At 33.1% G+C, this 22,810-nt stretch overlaps 1 protein-coding gene across 1 annotated transcript; it reads left to right on the top strand.

Annotated features, from left to right (window-relative positions):
- The first annotated feature begins 15,396 nt into the window (after positions 1-15,396).
- Positions 15,397-16,155, top strand: LOC111912830 (F-box/kelch-repeat protein At3g06240). Its single transcript, XM_023908554.1, has one exon. It carries the CDS (start codon positions 15,397-15,399, stop codon positions 16,153-16,155), a length of 759 nt encoding a protein of 252 aa, XP_023764322.1.
- The last annotated feature ends 6,655 nt before the right edge of the window (positions 16,156-22,810 follow it).

Genomic DNA, 22,810 nt, shown 5'->3' with positions numbered 1-22,810 from the left:
CATAACAGTTGAATATAAATGAAACAGAGCAATCCAAACATCATACATTGAGATAACAAACTTACATTGTTTACATATTGTATTTGTTCTTCGAGTTACACAAAAGAGACATAAGCAGAAAAATTCCAAACTACAGCTAAATAGTCATGCATCCGCGTCCCTTGTTACCTGCTTATTAGCTCCCTGAGAATACAAGTCGTTTTGAAAAGCGTCAACTAAAAAGTTGGTGAGTTCATAAACATTTTTGTATAAAATATTTTTACACTTGTTTAGAATTGTTCTCATTGTACTTTCAGAAAATCGGATACTTTCTATGAAATCGTTTGAAGCCTTGCTTTGAAAATCACGGATATATGCGTGCATGTCATTACTTTTGTTAATCCTTATAAGGAGTGATATTGAAAAGTAGTGTAATTTGTAAAGGCGAGTTGTGTTCGAGAATAGTTCTTTTGAGTAGTAATAACCAACCGTTTTCAGAAAATCCCCTGTTTTCCAAAAAGAATATAGTTGTAAATCTTGTTTTTCTTATCGGGTATAATTGAGTGTGCATTCTAGTTTTATCGTTATCAAAATTGTATAAAATCGTTCTCCAGAAAATCCTATATTTTCTACTATAAAACATTCTTACTTGCATATGTGTGTGTTAGTTTAACGTTTTCAAAAATCGTATATAAACGTTCCCCATAAAGTCCTACGTTTTTCTGATTTGTAAAATAGCAGTATTAAGACTCTAATACTTGTTAGGTGAAAGAAATCAACATGACGATTGTGGACATTCTACGTAATGAACGAGGACAATCAACACAACAAATGCGGTTTATGACTTGACTGTAGGTTATGACACACATTTTCTGTTTTATGACATATAGAACATTACTTATGTTCCTAAAGGTTTTACGACAGCAGTTTATGACATGCAAATATTTTTGTCATGAAAACTCTGTTTTCGTATATTTTTCTTGATAAAATTATTTATATTAAATATTTATAAATAATCACTAATAGTTTGTTAACCTGGTAAAAAGTCATGAGTATGACATAATGTTCCAAGATAACCTTGGTGTTTATGTTTAGCCAAAATGATCCGAAATATTATTATTTCCATAATTTAATCATTTTCAAAATATTTTGTCCCACAACTTATTTAAGTTAATCTTGAAGAAAATCCTTATAGTTGTTGTTATAAAAATTCGTGACTTATACTTGGTAACATTCTAGTTCTTGTTTCCAAACATGATTTGTGAAATATAATCCAAACTCTTGAGGCTTAACCAAAATCTCAAGTTTTTGGACTATTTATAACAGGTTTTATACTTAAGCACATGTAAGATGGCATGCATACACAATAAGCAAATAGATCATGATTTACACAAGACTTTGACTTGTATCCTCCCCCAAAAACAATAAAAATCTCGAAAAAGTAGGGGTATGAAGCTCACCTTGAGTTAGTTTTGTGGGGTGATTTGAAGAGATGTTGAGGAGTTTCCAAGTTTCAACACTTGAAAGGTCCTTTGAACTTTAGAGTATCCTAAGAATATTTTTTTTGTGTAAAAATAAGGAAGTCTTAGGAATAATGTGAAGAATCACTAGTCAAAGAAAATGAATACTTACAAAAATCTGGAAATTTTCCTTGAAGGAATGGGACTTGAAGCTTTAAGGAGTTGAGAGCACTCTTAGAAGTTTACTGGATGTGAAAGTGAGAAGTGGAATATGGGGGAAAGGAGTTCACGTATTCTAAGTGGAGGGATAAGAGTGACATGACACTTGCTTGGAGTACTAGTATATAAAACTTAGTTATCCATGGATATTTTGTGTTTAACTGGGATTTGCATGGGGAATGAAGGATTTGCATCACATCATTAAGTCAACCCTTATCTACTTAGAATCCCTTTAAAAATATTGGGTATTATTTTATATAATATGTTTAAAATAATCAATTTTGGCATAAAATAAGGGTTTAAGGGGTCTAAGATATTAAAAATATGAGTTTGGAGGAATTCCCGACGTCAAAATATCCTAAACTGAAGAAAAAGTCCGAAATGGACAATAATCCGGAGTGGAATCTTGCTCCTGCGAGGGTCCGAAATCAAATCCCACAACTTCGGAGCCATTCACAAAAATCCGGAGTCATTTAGCAACTTCCGGAGTCAACAAGGCGAGTTCCGAAGTTGCATGCTGTTAGGCGTGTCAAACCCAACAAATAAAGGGTACTAATGACTCCTTAAACACTACTACTTTGTACTAGAAATGTAATACAAGGTAAGTAGGGTCGATCCACAGAGACACGGATCAAATGTTTATACCTTTTTGCGGAAGGTACAATAATGGTCACATAAATGGGGGGTTGGTATGCAATGATTTAAACAAAAGAATAAAGCAATAAGTAAATGATCAATTAAATGAAACAAATTCAGGATTTGTGAGAACTCCAACTCTATGCAAGACAAATTAGCAATGTGATTCCATGGATGACAAGATATTTGTTTAATTCTATCTAAGTTGATACTTGAAAGTGTTAACAAGCTCTAACACTTCCCATTCACCACAATAATTAACCAAAACAAGCTCTTTGATTAATCCTAACCTTACTAACCTAATCTAAACAAGCTCTTAGAATTGGATTGAAAGGTTGCTTTAAGCTTTATGTGAATGTTCCCAACAACACTCAATACTCCTCACAAGCTCGGGAGCGTAAGAATGTGTGAAAAGATTTACACTAATTTCATTCAATAGAAATCAGATTAGTGCTTGTTACCTAGTCTAATTTACAAAACAATTACGGATTTTGCAATTAGATAACTTGAATGATCTAACCCTAATTCAAATGGCCAATAAGAATCACAATTAGAATCAAACATTCGATTGAAACAAAATCAAATTCACTAGATAGAAAATTGGAAGCAAACATCAAGTCATATGATTGAAATCACATCCAAATGTCAAGACATAAAGTTGGAGAATTTAGGGTTCTAGCCACTCATGGCTAGAACAAGATCACAAATCTAGAAAATGACATTAAAGTTCTTAAAAAATGAAATCAAATGTTCCCAAGTGTTAATCAACTTCAAAATCCTCAAGAAATTCGCCTTCTCCACTCCAAAAGTCGACCCCCTCAAGAAAAAATCGGTCCCCCCTTTAAGAATGGTGAAAAACTGCTTTAAAACTCACGTTTACGTTTACACGGCCTGCGTAAATTAACACTGTCATTGACACGGCCCGCGTAAACGCAAACATATACTGCGCAGAAATCTACGTTTACACGGCCCGCATAAACGCAAGGCTTTCATTTACACGGCTGTGTAAATCTCTGTAAAGCCAAAATGTTCATTTCTTTGATATCTTGCTCCTCGGTGCTCCGCAAGTCCTGAAATTTTGTCTACAACTCTTATTTACCTCCTCTAACAATATCCTACCTCCAAAAGTCCCTGAAATATCACAAAAGTATGTGAATGAAATTGCCTCATGAAAAATCCCGAAAAATATGCAAAATGCATGAGTTTAAACCTAAATGCAATGCACTTTTATGGAATAAAGCTACAAAATGGGTGCATAAAATGCACCTAACAAATCTCCCCAAGCTTGAACCTTTCTTGTCCTCAAGAAAGAACAAGAAGATTTAAATTGGAGAAAATAAAATAGAATAAAAGAAAAATAAATTAAAGTTAAAACTATTTGAAACTTAATGCATGAAATCAAAACAAACATGAAAAGATCCAACCCAATTACCCTGTTTTGTACCATAGTTGAGAATGTACCTGTCATGCCTTGAGTTAACTTGGCTTTAATCTCAAAATATTATATGATAATAGAAACAAGACTTTGGTCACTCCCTAGTACAACTCAGCAGAATCAAAGATCACAACACTTATTCCTTTTCGATGTCATCAAGTCAATTCTTGGAACAAATTATTGTCTTACTCTCGTGAAATTATATGTGACAAAACATGCTCAACCATCTTTGTTTCATAAAATATAACAATGCCCAATTCCAGCTATTTGTTGGTTAACAACAATCTTTTTCTGAAAAATATTTTCTAAAAATTCCCTAATATTTATCCAGATTGGTTACAAACTTCAAACCACTTACACCGGTCGAAGTAATTAACATTCAGTCCCATGTCATAAATTCAAATCTAAGTCCAAGGGAATCTTTTGACAGCCAAGTATTTTTCCTAAACACAATATCTAATTAAACTATAAACATAACTATATACAAACTTCCTAATTACATTTTTTTTACAAATAAAGCTCATGGCTTTCTTTGAAATCCGTGTAATGGGCTTCCAACCAACACATCCAAATCAAATGACCTTAGTGTGCTAGATTTGAAGAGATCCCTCGGGTTTACTTGCCCGAACCTCAAAGGCCACAGATTAGCTTTATTTGCTATTATTAAGTTCATGACTTTCTATGGAACCCGTATAGCGAACTTTCAACCCAATCAATCCCAAACAATTTAGCTTTAGGTGATTAGGTGTAGAACACCCCTCAGAGTTTACTTGTTTGAATCCCAAAAGTCACAGATTAACTTAATAATAGTTTATATATATATATATATATATATATATATATATATATATATATATATATATATATATATATATATATATATATATATATATATAAGATCTATTATTATTATTATTATTTAAATACAAATAACTAAGGTAACACATAACACTTAATTTATTTATTTATTTGGCCGATTTCTTTATATTTTCGTCCTTGACTTTTCTGTTATGGGACATCTCACGGTCTATTACCGTGAGGGACTTCTAGACATTTTTCGGGGGACTAAATGTTAACATGCAAAAACCCGTAAGTATAGTTGAAAGCTATGTCCTCAATCAGGGTATATAAAAGGGAATAAGTAGAAAGGACTTTTAAGAGCGCTGGAAGGCGGGACATTGAGATTTTGCATTCTTTTTGTGAACTTTTGAATTTGGCATTTTGAGTTCGATTGAGCATTTACTACTCATAAGACCAGTCATACGTTCCAAAGAATTGACTCATACCTGCTTTTATGCTCCAATGTTGACAATCTTCTCACTTTCTGTTTTGCACAAGTAGCTTCGGGAAGTGTGTTCGTGTGTGATTAACTTGCTTTTAGATTTTTCAATAAAAAGAGCAAGCCAATTTCAAGGCACATGACTCATTTACCAGCTCAACTGTTTTGAAAAGATTCGGTTACTTAGGATTGGATCGGTTTTTTTATGCAATGAATGCAATGCAAAAATTTAGATGCAAACAAATTGCAAAGAAAATAATAAAAATTAGAATAGAAAGAAAATCTTTTTGGTTTTTTTGAAAAATTTTCCATGCAGAAAAAAAATGAAAAAGAAAATGAAATGAAAATTAATGCAATATGTACAAAACTACATGCAACGAGATTTATGCATGGATGGATGCCCCTCCCCAAGCTTAAAATAAGCATCGTCCTCGATGCTTGGAGAGAGGTATAGTCAGCCTATTGAGAGTAGGATGGTGGAGGATGGTAGTTGGGTTGAGAATGAGTTCAAAACAGTTACAAATGCACACCAATTGAATTTTAAGTAAAATATGAATGATTAAAGATATGGAAAGAATTTACCGAATCGTTCTTGGAGCCTCGCAATTGTGGTGTGAACTTCCTCTTCATCCTCCTCAAGCTACCCGTGAAGTATTTTTGGAGCCGGAGATTCATTTTCTAGGCATAAAAAATAAGTTAAAATCATTTGGGACATTAAAAAAAATTAAAATTTACCAAAAACTAAAAAGTTTTAAAAGAAAGGACAAAAATAACCCCGGGTTGCCTCCCGGTTAGCTGCCCTTGTTTTAAGTCGTTGGCTCGACTTGGGCCCTAAATGTGCTTTGTTCTAAGTAGGTGGGCCTTTACAACACATTAATCTTCTCACCACTTCCTTCAATTGAAAACTTATCTTCTACCTGACTTTTTTTTTGAAAGCACCTGCTCACAAAAATCTAGGCATAAACAATTAGTAACACCGTGTCCCCGGCAACGGCGCCAATTTGTTAGGCATGTCAAACCCAACAAATAAAGGGTACTAATGACTCCTTAAACACTACTACTTTGTACTAGAAATGTAATACAAGGTAAGTAGGGTCGATCCACAGAGACACGGATCAAATGTTTATACCTTTTTGCGGAAGGTACAATAATGGTCACATAAATGGGGGGTTGGTATGCAATGATTTAAACAAAAGAATAAAGCAATAAGTAAATGATCAATTAAATGAAACAAATTCAGGATTTGTGAGAACTCCAACTCTATGCAAGACAAATTAGCAATGTGATTCCATGGATGACAAGATATTTGTTTAATTCTATCTAAGTTGGTACTTGAAAGTGTTAACAAGCTCTAACACTTCCCATTCACCACAATAATTAACCAAAACAAGCTCTTTGATTAATCCTAACCTTACTAACCTAATCTAAACAAGCTCTTAGAATTGGATTGAAAGGTTGCTTTAAGCTTTATGTGAATGTTCCCAACAACACTCAATACTCCTCACAAGCTCGGGAGCGTAAGAATGTGTGAAAAGATTTACACTAATTTCATTCAATAGAAATCAGATTAGTGCTTGTTACCTAGTCTAATTTACAAAACAATTACGGATTTTGCAATTAGATAACTTGAATGATCTAACCCTAATTCAAATGGCCAATAAGAATCACAATTAGAATCAAACATTCGATTGAAACAAAATCAAATTCACTAGATAGAAAATTGGAAGCAAACATCAAGTCATATGATTGAAATCACATCCAAATGTCAAGACATAAAGTTGGAGAATTTAGGGTTCTAGCCACTCATGGCTAGAACAAGATCACAAATCTAGAAAATGACATTAAAGTTCTTAAAAAATGAAATCAAATGTTCCCAAGTGTTAATCAACTTCAAAATCCTCAAGAAATTCGCCTTCTCCACTCCAAAAGTCGACCCCCTCAAGAAAAAATCGGTTCCCCCCTTTAAGAATGGTGAAAAACTGCTTTAAAACCCACGTTTACGTTTACACGGCCTGCGTAAATTAACACTGTCATTTACACGGCCCGCGTAAACGCAAACATATACTGCGCAGAAATCTACGTTTACACGGCCTGCGTAAACGCAAGGCTTGCATTTATACGGCCGTGTAAATCTCTGTAAAGCCAAAATGTTCATTTCTTTGATATCTTGCTCCTCGGTGCTCCGCAAGTCCTGAAATTTTGTCTACAACTCTTATTTACCTCCTCCAACAATATCCTACCTCCAAAAGTCCCTGAAATATCACAAAAGTATGTGAATGAAATTGCCTCATGAAAAATCCCAAAAAATATGCAAAATGCATGAGTTTAAACCTAAATGCAATGCACTTTTATGGAATAAAGCTACAAAATGGGTGCATAAAATGCACCTAACACATGCTCACTTCCAGGGCATTTCCCTTGGATCCGGAGTCAGGTGCGGACTTAGTAGGTCCGGACCGAGGTGCGAAGCTGGCTAGAATTCTGAAGCAAGTCCTAAGCGAGGTCCTTCCGGAGTGAAGGTGTTCCGAAGCAAACTAGGGCATTCCGGAAATCCATCAGAAGCTCCGAAGTAGAGAGGTGCTCCGGCCCAAGAGGGTTACGAACCAAGAGGGTTCCGGACCAAAAAGGGTCCTTTGGGTTTTCTCAGATTTTGAGTTGTTTTCGACTGAGGAAGGTACATAGAGATATTTGAGAGAGATTTGAGATACGTGGAGAGATATGGGAGAGATTTCATATACTTGGAGAGATTTCATATACCTGGAGAGATTTGGGAGAGATTCCATATACTTGGAGAAATTTAGGAGAGATTTCATATACTTGGAGAGATTTCATATACTTGGAGAGATTTGGGAGAGATTTCATATACTTGGAGAGATTTGGGAGAGATTTCATATACTTGGAGAGATTTGGTAGAGATTCATATACTTGGAGAGATTTGAGATACATGGAGAGATTTAGGAGAGATTTTATTATGATTTTCAATTAAAAAATAAATAATAAAGGCCCCTTCACTTTCCCCAACTCATCCACAATCAGAGAGAAACATACACACATACAGACTCGATGAGAAGGAAAACGGAGACCTTCAACTCACCGGCTACCATTACTGTCTCCACCCTTTAGAGCACCTTCCTCACCTTTTTCACTATGTTATTGGTCAAGAAACCAAGAAACACAACACACAAGTTATAGATCAGTGGTGGTAGTTTTGGTTGGGTTTTCTGGGAGATCAGTGGTGGGTTAACGACGATCGGAAAAGAAAGCGGTATAAGGATGAAGTGTAGGTGTGTTTGTCAATAAGGAAGGTCCGTTGGGATTTTGATCAAGTTGTATGGTGGTTAGGGCATTTAAAGGATACCAAAGAGGAAGAAATAATCAAATATTCACTGTAAGAGTTTTCTGTCGCCAACAACCTCTGACAACTGTCTGTCGAGTTGCAGGTGTTGTGGGGGTGAAGAAGACGATGTTCAATCCTCTCAGTCATCATCTTTAAAGTTGTGATGTATGTTGAAGTTCAACGATCTAGGGCACGAATCGAGGGATTTCATGACTGATTTCATTGGCTTCAACAATCTAAGGCATGAATTGTCGGCAAACCTCCACTGATTTTGGTTTGTTTGGGTTTCAGATTTTAGAAAATTAAGTTGATTTCATTTGGGTTTGAGCTTGATGGTTTTTTGGCATCAACTTGATTTCATACGGCTTGATGATTGGTCCAATTGTTTCGTCGGCGTTAGCGAAGGGAAGGTGAGAAAGATGGGGACGAAGTTAGGCAAAAGGAGTTGAGAAATGGAAGGGGAAGGGTAGAGATTATTTGTTTTTTTTTAATTTGAAAGTAATAAACAAATAAAAGAAAATGGAAAAAGAAACTATTAATGGCAAAATAGTCATTTCATGTTAAAAATGATGAAATTTGCAAGTTTAAAACAAACGAGAAATTATCCGAATTAATTTTTGAAAATATGAATTAAACGTGTCTTTTAACACACGCACGATGGACGGTTCATGTAATTTACCCTAAAACCTATTCTAAACTGGTGGTTCGTTGTTAACCTAACCGGTTCTTAGAAAAAACGGTCCGATTTTTTTATCCGCTCTCAAAAAACCGGCTCACTTTGTGCAACTCTAGCACAAAATACACCCAAGTGGAAAAATAAAGACAAACAACGGATGTGTAAAGATTTTTTTTTGTAGTAACAACCAATCAGTAAGTTATTTTATAAAACTAAAAACATGTAACGATTAACGAAAAAACTTTTTATAAAATATGTTATTATTTAACGATAGTTATATATTTAATTATTTGTATTTATATATAATATGTAATAAATAATCATTTCGATGACAATTCGCTGATGTAAATAATCATTCGGTGATAATTCCGAGCCTGTTTTGTTTATCTTTGTGAATGGCCCTTAAAAACACCTTCCATGTCGACACTTGACATTGAGTGACATGATTGAAAATTCCGCAAATAGCACGTGATATATTTGATACAAAAGACTTTCCATTTTTGTGGACAACCTTTAGTTCTTTTAATGGGACCATTTTCTTTCCTTGGCCTTTATAACTTCTTCATGGATTACATTCTATTTGTTTTTTATTATTGCTTATTGTATTATAATTTTTTATTTTAATTTTAACAAATAGTTATATAATTTTATTTTTAATGAATATGGATATCAAGGATCTGCTTATCTTAATAATTGGTTATTATAATTTACTTAAACACAAATTATATTTTACAAAAGCCTAATGATGTAAAAGGAAAATAGAGTAGTTCTATTGTTTCCGGATCTAGAAAACGGATATTTCAATTGAAGATACCTTACAACTTCATACATATTTTCATGGCATAATGACTTAAAAGGGTAATATATTTTTTGATTTGTATATATTTGGTTATTGAGTTTTTTTTTCATCAACATTTATCCCTTCAACTTATAAAATTGTACACATTCAGTCCTTATGACTAACTACTCCAAGTGAGCCGGTAAAAATGACTTAACAGAGTAATATACTTCTCACATTTTATACATTTAGTCCTTAATATTTTTGTATACATCTAGTCCTTAACATTTTTGTACACATTTAGTCTTTAATATTTTTTTGTTGCAAAATAAGTTTTGTTTATGTACTCATTCAGTACTTATAAATGATTTATTTAGGTTTTTCTCATGACATCTTATGTGGGACAATCATTTATGAGGTGTTTGGGGCTTTTGATACTTATGCCCGTCGTGATATTGACTATTTGGTTGCTTATGTCATGTGTTCTGAACGTCATAATTTCTTCATACGATCTCGGATTTTAACAATTTTTATACTCATGCGTTCGTATTTTAGTCTACTACAACTTTTGTTTATATTACTCCAGTTAAAAAACATTATATTTTTACTTACGATCTTTATATCCATACATTATTTTATGAATGCATGTATGGATGTTTTATTTTAATAAAATCGTAAGTAAAATATATTACATTTTAACAGGAGTAATCTTAATAAAAATTGTAGTATACTCAAAAAACGAACATGTGATGTAAAAGATCATTAAAAACTGGTATTGTATGAAGAAGTTACGACATTCAAAAGATAAGACCTAAGCCAAACCACAAGACCTACGCAGCCAAACAGTTGAGATCGCAATGGGCATAAGCATCAACAGCCCCAAATACCTTATCAATGATTGTTCCACGTAAAATGTCGTGAGAAAAAACTAAAGAAATCATTCATAAGAATTGAATGATTACAAAAACAAAATGACTGCTTTTGAATAAAAAAACATTAAATATTAAATGTGTACAAAAATATGAATGACTAAATGTATACAAAATGAGAAATATATTACCCTAATAAGTCATTTTTCCCGGCTAACCTAGAGTAACCGGTCATAAGGACTGAATGTGTACAGTTTAACAAGTTGAAGGGGTAAATGTCGACGAAAATAAATCTTGAACAAGTTGAATGACTTGTGTACAGTCCAACCTTGATGTACATTTCTTTAGATCTTGTTCAAGCTTGGGATATTTTGCACCTTTTTGTCCCAAATCTTGATCCTTGTGAGTATGGAATACTCTAGGACCTTTAAGTTGTCCTTTCAGAAGATTTAAGATGTACTGAGTCATAAAAATGCAAGCTTGGATATTGTTTCCCTTCATGCATGAGTTATAAATGTCTTAATGAGTTAAGAAGTTAAGGTCTTTGGATAAGATCACTTAATAACCATGCAAGACTGTAAAGTTGGAAACATTATGGTTAAGGACATCATTTCGGGACTAGATCTAGATTTTAGACGAAAGGGCTTAAGGGATTAAGCCCTTATTAGGAAGAAAAAGTGGTAGACATGTACGTCGGGCGTACCAAGTGGTATGTTGCGTGTACGTGGTCAGCTCCCCGATTTCTGGTCAATACGAAGTACACCGTGCGTATGAGTGGAGTACGGCCAACGTACTCATCTGAGTTAACCCGATTGACTCAGTTGATTTTTGACTTTGACTAGGATTTGACTAAGTTTGATCTAGGGGTATTTTGGGTATTTTGAGTTGTAGACTGAGTATATTGGTCACTGTTATATGTACAGGTGAACGGTAGAGTCGGTATTTGGAGCAGCATGTTGTTGCAGCTATTTTCGTCTATTCGTGAGGTGAGTCTCCTCACTATATCCATGGGTCGAAGGCACCAATGCCGACCCATTATTTGGTTATGTAGAATGCTAGTTGCTTTGTGATATATTTGTTTGTGTAATCGCGTTGAAATACACCCCAATGCGGGGCCTACTATCATATTATCGGGTTGAAATACACCCCAAGACGAGGACCACTATCGTATGTCGAATGGAGACGTTGTAGAAGGGGTAAACGATAGTAGTGCATTAGTGTATACCTTAGTAGGAGGTCCGTTTGTACGATAATGGCTTGATGTCGGGCCTTTTAGTGTTATTTTTTTCTCTTACATCCATATAGTTCAGAGAAAGAGAAAGAGTGACGGGGTAGCTGACGGAGCAGATCATTTCGAAAGTTTCAACAGTGAGTGAAAGTAGAGGATGGTGGTGGAAGCTGACGATCGTTATAGGAGGCGGTGAGGTTTGAGTGACCTCATGGTTGGCGGTGAGATTCCGACAAGAAAGTTGGGTTACATAAATGGAGGTGCGACGATGAGATTGTTGGAGATGAACACAACACTAGAAGATGTAGGGCATAAAGATGTAGGTGAATTTGGAGACAAGTTCTAAGGACAATCTCCATCGATTGTAAGAGGCTTGGAGGTTGCATCGTTTGTTTGGCTTATTAGACTTATATATATATATATATATATATATATATATATATATATATATATATATATATATATATATATATATATATATATATATATATATATATATAGAGAGAGAGAGAGAAGGGTGGTGATCTGAAACTTATGGATGACTTTTTTTATTAAAAATACTTTAAAGAAAAAATGAAATAAGTAGTAAATATGTCTTTTTATTCATATAGATAAAATATAGATAAATAAAAAAATTAAAGACTAAATTTGATATTTTAAAAAGAGAAATTAAATATCCTCTTATTTTTCTTCCTAATTATCTTCCTATCAATTTGAACTGATGACAATTGTCTTAAAATATCATTAGTTTTGTCTAAACTAGGTGTGAGACCCGTGTATTACATGGGTTGATTTAAAAAAAATTAACATTAAATTAAAGTGTAACCACTTGGGTTGTGGTGACTTGGTAAGACATGTGGAAGATATGGTGGATAACCTATTGACCCATGTTCAAATCCTGACACTACTCAGCCCTTGTGGCCATGGAGGTTCGCCTGCAGTGACTCCAGGGCATGAGACAAAGTCTCATGTTTGCAACGGGAGATTAGTCGGTGCGCGTAAGCTGGCCCAGAAACCCTCGTTAGGGAAGTTTCCTTTCCAAAAAAAATTAAAGTGTAAATAGAAAATATTTTTAATATACAACTTTAAAATAAGAAAGGAATAAACGTATTTATTGTAATTTAATATCATATATATGATATTTAATACTTTACATGTATAATATATGATTTTAATTTTAAAAATTGAAACAAACCAAAACTTGACAAGTGGATAATATTTATTTCAAAAATAGCATAAAATAACAAGTATCAAAACTCATGATAGATTGACATGACATTTGTCACAACTAGGTAGGAAGATAAATATAAATAAAAGATAAGATGATATTTATTTTCTCCTTTTAAAAATCCATAATTGATATTTATTTGTAAAAAAAAAAATTACGACTATGTAAAAGCTCACAAGTCGCAACTCGCAATCTACGGGTAATAATGAAAATTCAAAACCCTCCATTGTGCACAGAAAACGGCGACTTCTTCATTCCCTATCTCATCAGTTTCTATCCTCTCTCCAGTCTCGTATCTCTTTCTAAGCAGTTCATCTCCTTGACAGCTCCAGCTTCCCTATGGAGACGGCCGGCGATGGAAGGGCTCCCAATGAAAGCGGCAGAGCCGGAGAAAATTAAGTTACGTAAGAGGCCTAGCCAAACAGGTTCAACATTAATCAACCTTTTGCTTTCAATTTGATGAAGTTTTAATTATGTTTTGCGACTGTGAGCTTAATTTAGGGCGCATCTAGTCGTATTGAGACGCTGTTTCGAATGGGTATGGTAAGGCAATTTGAGTTGCTTTTAGCATTCATATTCAATTAATTAGGTTTTTTCTTTGTATGGTATCATACGTCATGCAGCTAAGCTATAGTTTCGTGCTGATTGATCACAGAGTTCTGCATTTTCTAATTGGTTATAATTTAAAAATGCCTGTTGTCTGTTGGTTCAATTCTCCTTGCCAATGAGATAATTTGACATTGGGCACAGAAATGGTGGATATCATATGATGCTTAGATTCATAATACATCAAATGAGACTACATTAAACATTAGATTATATATTGCATGGCTCATTGTCTTCATACTAAGTTGTTATGAATCTAGCATCCAGTTGTCTTTATACACGAGCGTCTATAAATTAATCGTTTTTTCAACTGGAATGTCATCAGATCAAGGTGCGATATCAGAGCTTGAACAAATGTTCAAACAAGTGACAGATACTAGGTCGACAGTCTTTCTTTCAGTACAATCCTACATTATTTACGTTCTAGGTAGTGAGCTTTTTTTTTTTTTTTTTTTTTTTTTTTTTTTTAATCTTACTTCCTAATGTGAAACATTTACTAGCAACAAATTTGAAGTTCATGAAGTCTTAAGCCTCATATATTAAATTCATTTAGGTTGCTATCAGTTTTGCTCATGGTCATGCCTCGCTATGAAATGACCTAAAGTTTAATTGCCCTGGTTTTGTGTGCAATACATTTGTTGAAAAGTTGTAAATTGGATATATATATATATATATATATATATCTTCTTGTTTTTTGCTCTCTTGATTGTGTCGAGGGCAATTTCATGATTGCATCTTTTTTGTTTCTGGATCTTACAAAGGGATCTTGTGTTTCGAATATGAATAATAAGACCTAAAGAATATTTTTATAAAGAGAAATTAAATTACCTCCTGCCTTTTATGTCTATAATTATTCTTATCCATTAAAATTATGACAAATCACCATTCAATTTAATTATATTTGATATATTCCTAATATAACCTTAATGAGTTAGTTAAAAAAATATGGAATGACATTTGTCATAATTTTATTGGATAGGAACATTTGTAGGCATAAAAAATAGGAAGCAATTTAATTTCTCTTTAAGTGGTGTTATCTAGGGTTTAATTAGTAAAATAGGCAACAATGTTACTCCCATAATCAAAACGAGCAATGATAATATCTCCATAATAAGAAACGTTTAAATTAAGCAACTCTATGAATATGGACCAGGACAAGTGATCAAGTATTATGTTTTATTTATAAAAAAGAAATTAAATTGCTTCCTATTTTTTATGCGAATTCTCATGTTTTCATAACATGAACATTACAGTATATTAATTTTGGTGTTATAAAGTATTTATTTTAATACCTCGATTCTTTGGAATTTATTCTTGCCACTACGTACTAATGTGTTATTATATATACACATGTGCTATAGGTTTAGAATCCAACAACAAGCAGTGACTATGGAGAACCCGGGACGAGATAATATTATACATATTCATCCGCTTATTGGCTAAACAACTTGTTCAGATAAGGTCCGTCTGCAAATCTTGGAATGCATTGTTATCTCACCCCTCCTTCGTAAAATCCCACCTCTATCGCTCCATCCATAACAACAACGATCCTCATTTTCTCTTGGCCTTCCATGACTACTGTGAACGCTTGACACAATACTCCTGACAATCTTCCCATCTGGAACCCACTACTTTTATCAAACACATGACCCCGAGTACTCTCCCAATGACAGTTATCGGTGCTATTAACGGCTTAATATGCCTTTCTAAACCTTCGTATTCTGACATGTCAACTATCCCCCCGCCACATTCTATGCTCCCTAGGCTTCATTATGAAACATCTATCCGGTTTGGCTTTGATCCTAAAACTGACGATTACAAACTTGTTAAGCTTACTGGCCTTCGTGACACTGCTAATTGCTTTGGAAGTGTCAAAGAGTGGGTGCAAGTTGAGGTTTACAGCATGAGAAAGAAATCCTGGGAATTTATCACTCAACCATTTCCATCCTACATCACAAGGATTAAAAATAACGATTACCTTTGTGTAGATGGCCATGACGGCCATCTTCATTGGGAAAATAAGATAGAAGAAACGATAGTGGCTTTTGATTTGGGTTCAGAGACATTTCGTGAGATACTTCTTCCAGATTCTATTCTAGATTCCAACCACAGATTCCATCGTTTAGTAGTTTTGGACGGAAAGCTTTGTGAGATTTCATGTCGTTATGATGGTGCATGGGAGGTGTGGGTGATGGAGGAGTATGGGGTGCCTCAATCATGGGTCAAACGCCATGTTTTTCCCAAGTTTACTTTTGCTTCTTGGAGATTACCATTTGGATTCACATCACACAATGAGTTGCTTCATGTAGATGAGCACGCTCAACTTGTTTTGTACGATCTAGTTGCAAACAAGACTAAATTGACCCCTAAAAAACAAATTGCAAATAAAATCGTGGAGTACGTGGACAGTCTTGTTTGGGTCTAGCCCTATATCCTGCATTTTGTTATCTCCTTTTTATTTCTGGAATTAGAAAAGCTATATGTTTTGCTAGCCAACTGAGTGGTGTGTTGATTCATCAAAATGTTTTATTATTCTTGAAATCTGGAAAACTGAATGTTCCTGATCAATCCCTCAACATTTTATTTTTGCGTATGTATGCTTATCGAAGCTTGTTTGTTTCTTTTATTTAGTATCTTAGCTTCTCAAAGATGGCTAAAGCTTGTTTGTTATATGTTATACCTCATGGTCGAATAGCAAGCGTCTTCTATTACCCTGTCATCTTTAAAAAATCAAATGTAAGACATTTGTTTTCTAGTATTTTGATCAATCAGATGCATGCCATGTTGCATAGTTATGCGTAGAGAACTTTTCATTATTTTTATGTGTAAACGAATGAAGAGATTTCTCGTTAAAAGTTATTATTTAATATTTCATTGTTTTTACAATTCTGACCACCAGACCAGTTAACCATGTTATCTGCTGATGTGACATGATGACGTGTCAAAATTGATTTTTTTTTCTACAAAAGACACTAAGTTTTCACTTCTTTCTCGATTTTGACAATAAGTTTAATTTTTTTTTTCTTTCAATTTTGACACTGTTTTTTTTTTTTTTTTGTTCCAAATCGAACATCATTTTTTTCAATTTTGTTCAATGTTGATCATTTTTCATTTGAAACCGTATAAATATTTTTTTAATACATTTTAAACTGTATAGATATATTTTTTTCATTTAAAAACCATATTTTTTTGTATAAATACCGGATTTTTTTTTTACATTCAAACAATAATTTTATATATAAATATGTATTAATTATATAAAAACCGTATTATATATTAAATACGCAACTTTAAAATGAGTCTGAAGGTTTGAAGACGTGTAATCGATCAAGACATAGAGGCCAAGTTTGTAACCCGTAAAATTTTTATATCTTATTCGAAGCTTATAGTTTGTTTGGTTTCATGATATAACTAATGCATATTTATGCATAGCATTATGCTTTTGAATGTGAAAAAACTTTGTGTTTATATAAAAATGTGGTTTTAAACGAAAAAAATATATTTATACGTTTTAAATGTAATAAAAAGTATATTTATACGATTTCAAATGGAAAAATGTCAACATTGAACAAAATTGGAAAAAAATAATTTTCGATTTGTGACAAAAAAAATAGTGTTAAAAAAAACTAAAAAAAAATTTCGTGTCAAAATCAAGAAAAATGAAAACTTAGTGTCTTTTGTGCAAAAAAAATCAATTTTGATATGTCAGCATGTCATGTCATCAAAATTGATACGTCATCATATCACGTGATCAGCAGATAACTTGTTGTTAGAATTGTAAAAAAAAAAAAAAATAGAGCACACAATGTCAAATTTGAGAAAAAAAACACCGTATCAAATTAAAATTTTGGTGTAAATTTGGTGTCTTTTGTGCTATTTATTTTATTATTTGTGAAATACCATTTATTTTGCTCATTAAATACAATTGAAAGATAATTTTGTAGTCACAACCATCAATAAAGTTACTTTATAAAACTAAAAACATGTAACAAAAAACCTTTTATAAAATATGTTATTATTTAGCCATAGTTATAATACTTATACGTTATAAAATATGCTATTATTTAGCGATGGTTATAATACTTATATGTAATAATGTAAATGATCTTTGGGTCATAATTCGCTAATGTAAAACACCTTTACATGTTGACACTTAACATTGAGTGGCATGATTGGAAATTCCGCAAATAGCATGTGTGATGTATTTGATACAAAAGAATTCCATTTTTGGTGGCAACCTCTGGTTCTTTTAATGGGGCCATTTTCTTTCCTTGGGCTTTACTACAACTCTTTGTGAATTATATTCTATTTGTTTTTATTATTGCTTATTGTATTAGAATTTTTGTTTTTTTAACAAATAATTTTTGCTTAAGAGTTGGTGTAAATATAATTTTATTTTTAAGAATATGAATATCAAGGAACTGCTTTTCTTAAATAATTAGCAATTATAATTTGTTTAAACAAAACTTATATTTTACACAATGATGTAAAGGGAAGCAGAGTATCTCTCTTGTTTCCGGATCTTGAAAAGAGATATTTCAAATGAAGATACCTTACAGCTTCATACATTTTGCCACATATAAATTATTATTAAAAGGACATGTGAATTTCATAAATATAACTAATTTATTATATCAAGTGTGAATAAAAAATATCATGTGACAAATTTGTTTTTTACTTTCTATATTGAGCAATAACATCATAAATCAAACCAAAACCCAAAATATAAATGGGGTATATATATATATATATATATATATATATATATATATATATATATATATATATATATATATATATATATATATATATATATATATATATATATATATATATATATATATATATATATATATATATATATATATATATATATGAACATTGCCTTGAAGGAGCACTACTACCCTTATTGAGGTTATTTCATGTTGGTTATGAAATGGAGTTTTTGTCAAGGTGACATTTTTATTTGATTTTGTTAGGCTATGATATATTCACATTCACCTTTTCAACCCTAAACACAAATACCTAAATTGATATATTTTGTTTATTTTTCATATCCATTATCCACTCATATGGAAAACTTACAAAAAGCAATATTGGGAGAGGCTCGTTAGAGATTATAATCTGAAAAATATGATAGACTCCAAACCATTTGATCATAACAAGTATAATAACAAAGTTAAACATAGCCGAAATTGATAGTCGTTCTAATGGATTGACCGTTAGAGCATAAAAGATAAATATTCAATTGTAGGGAGTATTAGTTATTCATTTAGGCGTTTATAATGTATTGAACTCTATAGAGTTCAATAAATTGTCACACCATCTTTCTAAATTTCATATAACTCTATAAATATAAACATTTGGTCACCATTCAAAATAAACATTCTAGAAATAGTCCTTCACAAAAAGATTTTAAGCCGACAATCTCATTCACTATTTTTTGATATTTTATAAAATTAAAATGTTATAAAAAAATTTGGATTCGCATATTTTATAATAACTAAAATGTCATAAAAGATAAATTTGAGTTCACTATTGTTGATATTTTATAAAAAAAATGCCATAAAGGATATATTCCTTCCTACATTAAACTCTACTAAATTCGATAGAACATTAGAAAAGCTAACTTATAGTATTTATTTAAGAATTGGAAATTTTTCATTTTTCTCAGTGAAGAGTCCAACGATCATTAACTCCAAATTCATAAATGTTAAGATGATATCTCACAATTGTATAGTTTCATCTACTGAATTGTAACATCCATAAAACTCATGAAAATTTTAAAATTTTAAAACAACCCATAAATCATCATTGTTTACAAATAATTTTTAAAACATGTTTACTATCAGAGTTTTCCCAAACTCATAAAACAAAACTCGAGATGGTGCACGATCACGCCTTCGCCTTCCCGCGGTCCTCTGAGGTACCTGAAACATAATCCAAAACTATAAGCCCAAAGCTTAGTGAGTTCCCCCAAAGCACCAATACATAAACAAATAACACATATATAATAACAGCATGCAATGGGTCCACAACTAACAAACTGGATTACCCCTGAGCCCACGACATAAGTCTGGCTTGCCCTTGGCCCACAGCTTATGTTTGGCTTGCTCCCCGGCTTGATCAGTCCTCAGACTGAACACCACTAAGCCCTTAGTACGAGTCTGACATTCCCTTCCCGGCCCTCAGCTCGTATATGGAATGCTCATGAGCCCTCAATATAAGTCTGGCATGCCCTTCCCGGCCCTCAGCTCATATCTGGTTTGCTCTAGGGTTTGTTGGCTACAACACGGAGCAGTACTAGGACTTTTCACTATTTGGATAAAACCGAATTGTCCAATTGGACTATTTGGTTCGGATATTCGGATTTTTGGATTGATTTTTAGCAAAACCGAATTATTATTTTGGATTTCGGATTGGTTTTGGTTTATAAAATAAAAACCGAATAGTCCAAAAAAACCGAATTGCATTTTTTATTATTTTGTTCTTTTTAATATATATCTTTAATAATTTATAAATTTACTAAATTATTCTTTTAGTATATTAAAAATTTTCATCTATTATAATACTTTAATATGTATTTCATATCAAAAAAACTGTCTATAACGTAGTAAACTATAATATATTTTTCTTGATGGTTATTTATAAGTTTTAGTTCACAACTAATTAAACAATATTTTAGTTTATATTATAGAGTAAGTTAATACTAAAGTTATATATTTGTTGAAATGTATTGATTCTTGAAAACCGAATTGTAAAAAATCGATCCAACCGAATTATAATTTGGTTGGATCGGATCGGATTTGAATTTAGTTTGGACTATTTGGATCTACGTTTTGAAAACCGAAATTAATTTGGATTCACTTGATCGGATCGGATTAAACCGATCCATCCAAACGAACACCCCTAAGCAGTACAACCTCAACTCAACCCACACAATATGTCGACATATAATATCATATACAGATAAACAGACAGTATCACAGGTAGTCCTACAGATCTACCAGACTAGCATATCAAACTAGCATGCATATATATTCCATACTCAGCATATCAACAATATCAAGTTATCAAACCAATGGTTCGGCCTTGGTGCCTTCGACCCAAAAGTATAGTGCGGAAAACTCACCTCATAAGTTGAACAGAATTGATAAGGTTTACCTCTGAATGCCAGCTCTCTACTCAAAGCCTACATCTACCAAGTGACCAATTCCATCAAAATCCCAAAATACCCTCAAAGTCAAACATGGTCAAAGTTGGTCAAACTCAAACTCAGCTGGTCAAAATCAATAAACCTAATGAGTCAACCCAACCGAGTTAACTTAACATGGGATGATCCATGCGAGTACGTGGGGCGTACTCTAGAGGTACGCTCATCGTATACGAGGCTTGGCAGAAACCACCATCGGGGTGGCTTACCGGGTACGTAGGGCGTACACCAAGCTACGCGGGGTGTACCCTCGCAACCCTAAATTCTTCATTAAGTGCTTAATGGCTTCAGGACTTAAGCTCATACTTCAGATCCAAGGTCCATAGGCATACTAGGGTCATAAAGTTTCCAACTTTATGACTTTACACATCCATAAAGTCTTTAACACAAGGTCTTAATCTATTAAGACCTTTAACAAGATGTACGGAGCCAAACTAGCTAAAGGGACCTCAAAATGTCTAAAACTAAACATGCATAAAAATGGGACTTTTGAGACAATAAGAACAACATAAGGTTACCAAAATAAGATCCAAGTAATCAAAGCATCAAGGTGAAGACTTTTTGCCTTTAGGAGATTCTCATGAAGGTAATGATCCAAGATCCACAAGCTTGCTTCCACTACTATGCTCTTTAATGCAACACCTTCTTCCTTAAGCACACCAAAACACACTTTTTAGCTTAAACACACACTTTTAGGGTCAGGGTTTTGCAAGGGATGACTCTAAGGCTTTGGAGACTGAAAAGGTGGAGGTAAATGAACCATAAGGATGTTTAAATACCCCTCAAACCCTAAAACTTAGGTTTTCTCTCGAACATAAGTACGCCCAGCGTACATGTATATGTCGAGCGTACTAGGGCGTGCCCTAGCACGCTTAGCGTACCCACATGTACGCTTAGCGTACTCTTCCTGCCCCAAAATTACAATCTTGCCACTAGGACTTCTTATGGCTACTTCTTTCACATACAAGTTCCAAATTGTCATAAATTAAAACCAAGGGATAAATTTGAAAATACCTGAAAATCAGGGTGTTACATGACAACTAGAATTGCTACCTCATTCGATTCTACCATTGAACTCACCATTATTGATGATCTTACAAGTAATAAATAGTCATTTTACTGCATGCATGATTGTAATTCACAAGAACCAAGAAACAAAGTGTTCTTCCTCTAATACCTCACAAACATAAGCAAGATATGAATGTTCTAGTAGAATGTTAGTTTGTAGATGTAATCAAATTCACAGTATCGATTGAAGTGCCTTAAAAAGCTCTATGATAATCTTAGGTTTTCTTTGGAACTCGTCCAATTGGAATCAAGAATGAATGACAACTAAATGTGTTACCCCATTCAATTCTACCATTGAACTCACCATTATTGATGCTCTTACAAGTAATAAATAGTAATTTTATTGTATGCATGATTGTAATCTATAAGAACCAAGAAACAAAGTGTTCTTCTTCTAATGCCTCACAAACACAAGCAAGATATGAATGTTCTAGTTGAATGCTAGTTTGTAGATGTAATCGAATTCACAGTATGGATTGAAGTACCTTAAAAAGCTCTATGATAATCTTAGGTTTTCTTTGGAACTCTTCCAACTAGAATCAAGAATGAATGATGCAACATTGCGCTTAAATGTCGATGATTAGGGTTTAAACATACATGCTTAGGGTAGACTTGATTGTCGATCTAATCCGGTCCTATACAGTTTTTTCCTTTTTGGTCCATAAACACGGGTTTCTTATGACATTTATAAGATTACATGTTGGTCTTGATACTAATCATATCATACACTATTTGCTTGATTGTTTAACCCAATAGGTTCATATGACAGTGATAGTAATGTCGTTCGATTATGCATATG

The sequence above is a fragment of the Lactuca sativa genome, chromosome 7, assembly GCF_002870075.4.
Source record: "Lactuca sativa cultivar Salinas chromosome 7, Lsat_Salinas_v11, whole genome shotgun sequence".
In the NCBI taxonomy this organism is placed as follows: Eukaryota; Viridiplantae; Streptophyta; class Magnoliopsida; order Asterales; family Asteraceae; genus Lactuca; species Lactuca sativa.
This window is presented reverse-complemented; position numbering and strand designations above follow the sequence as displayed.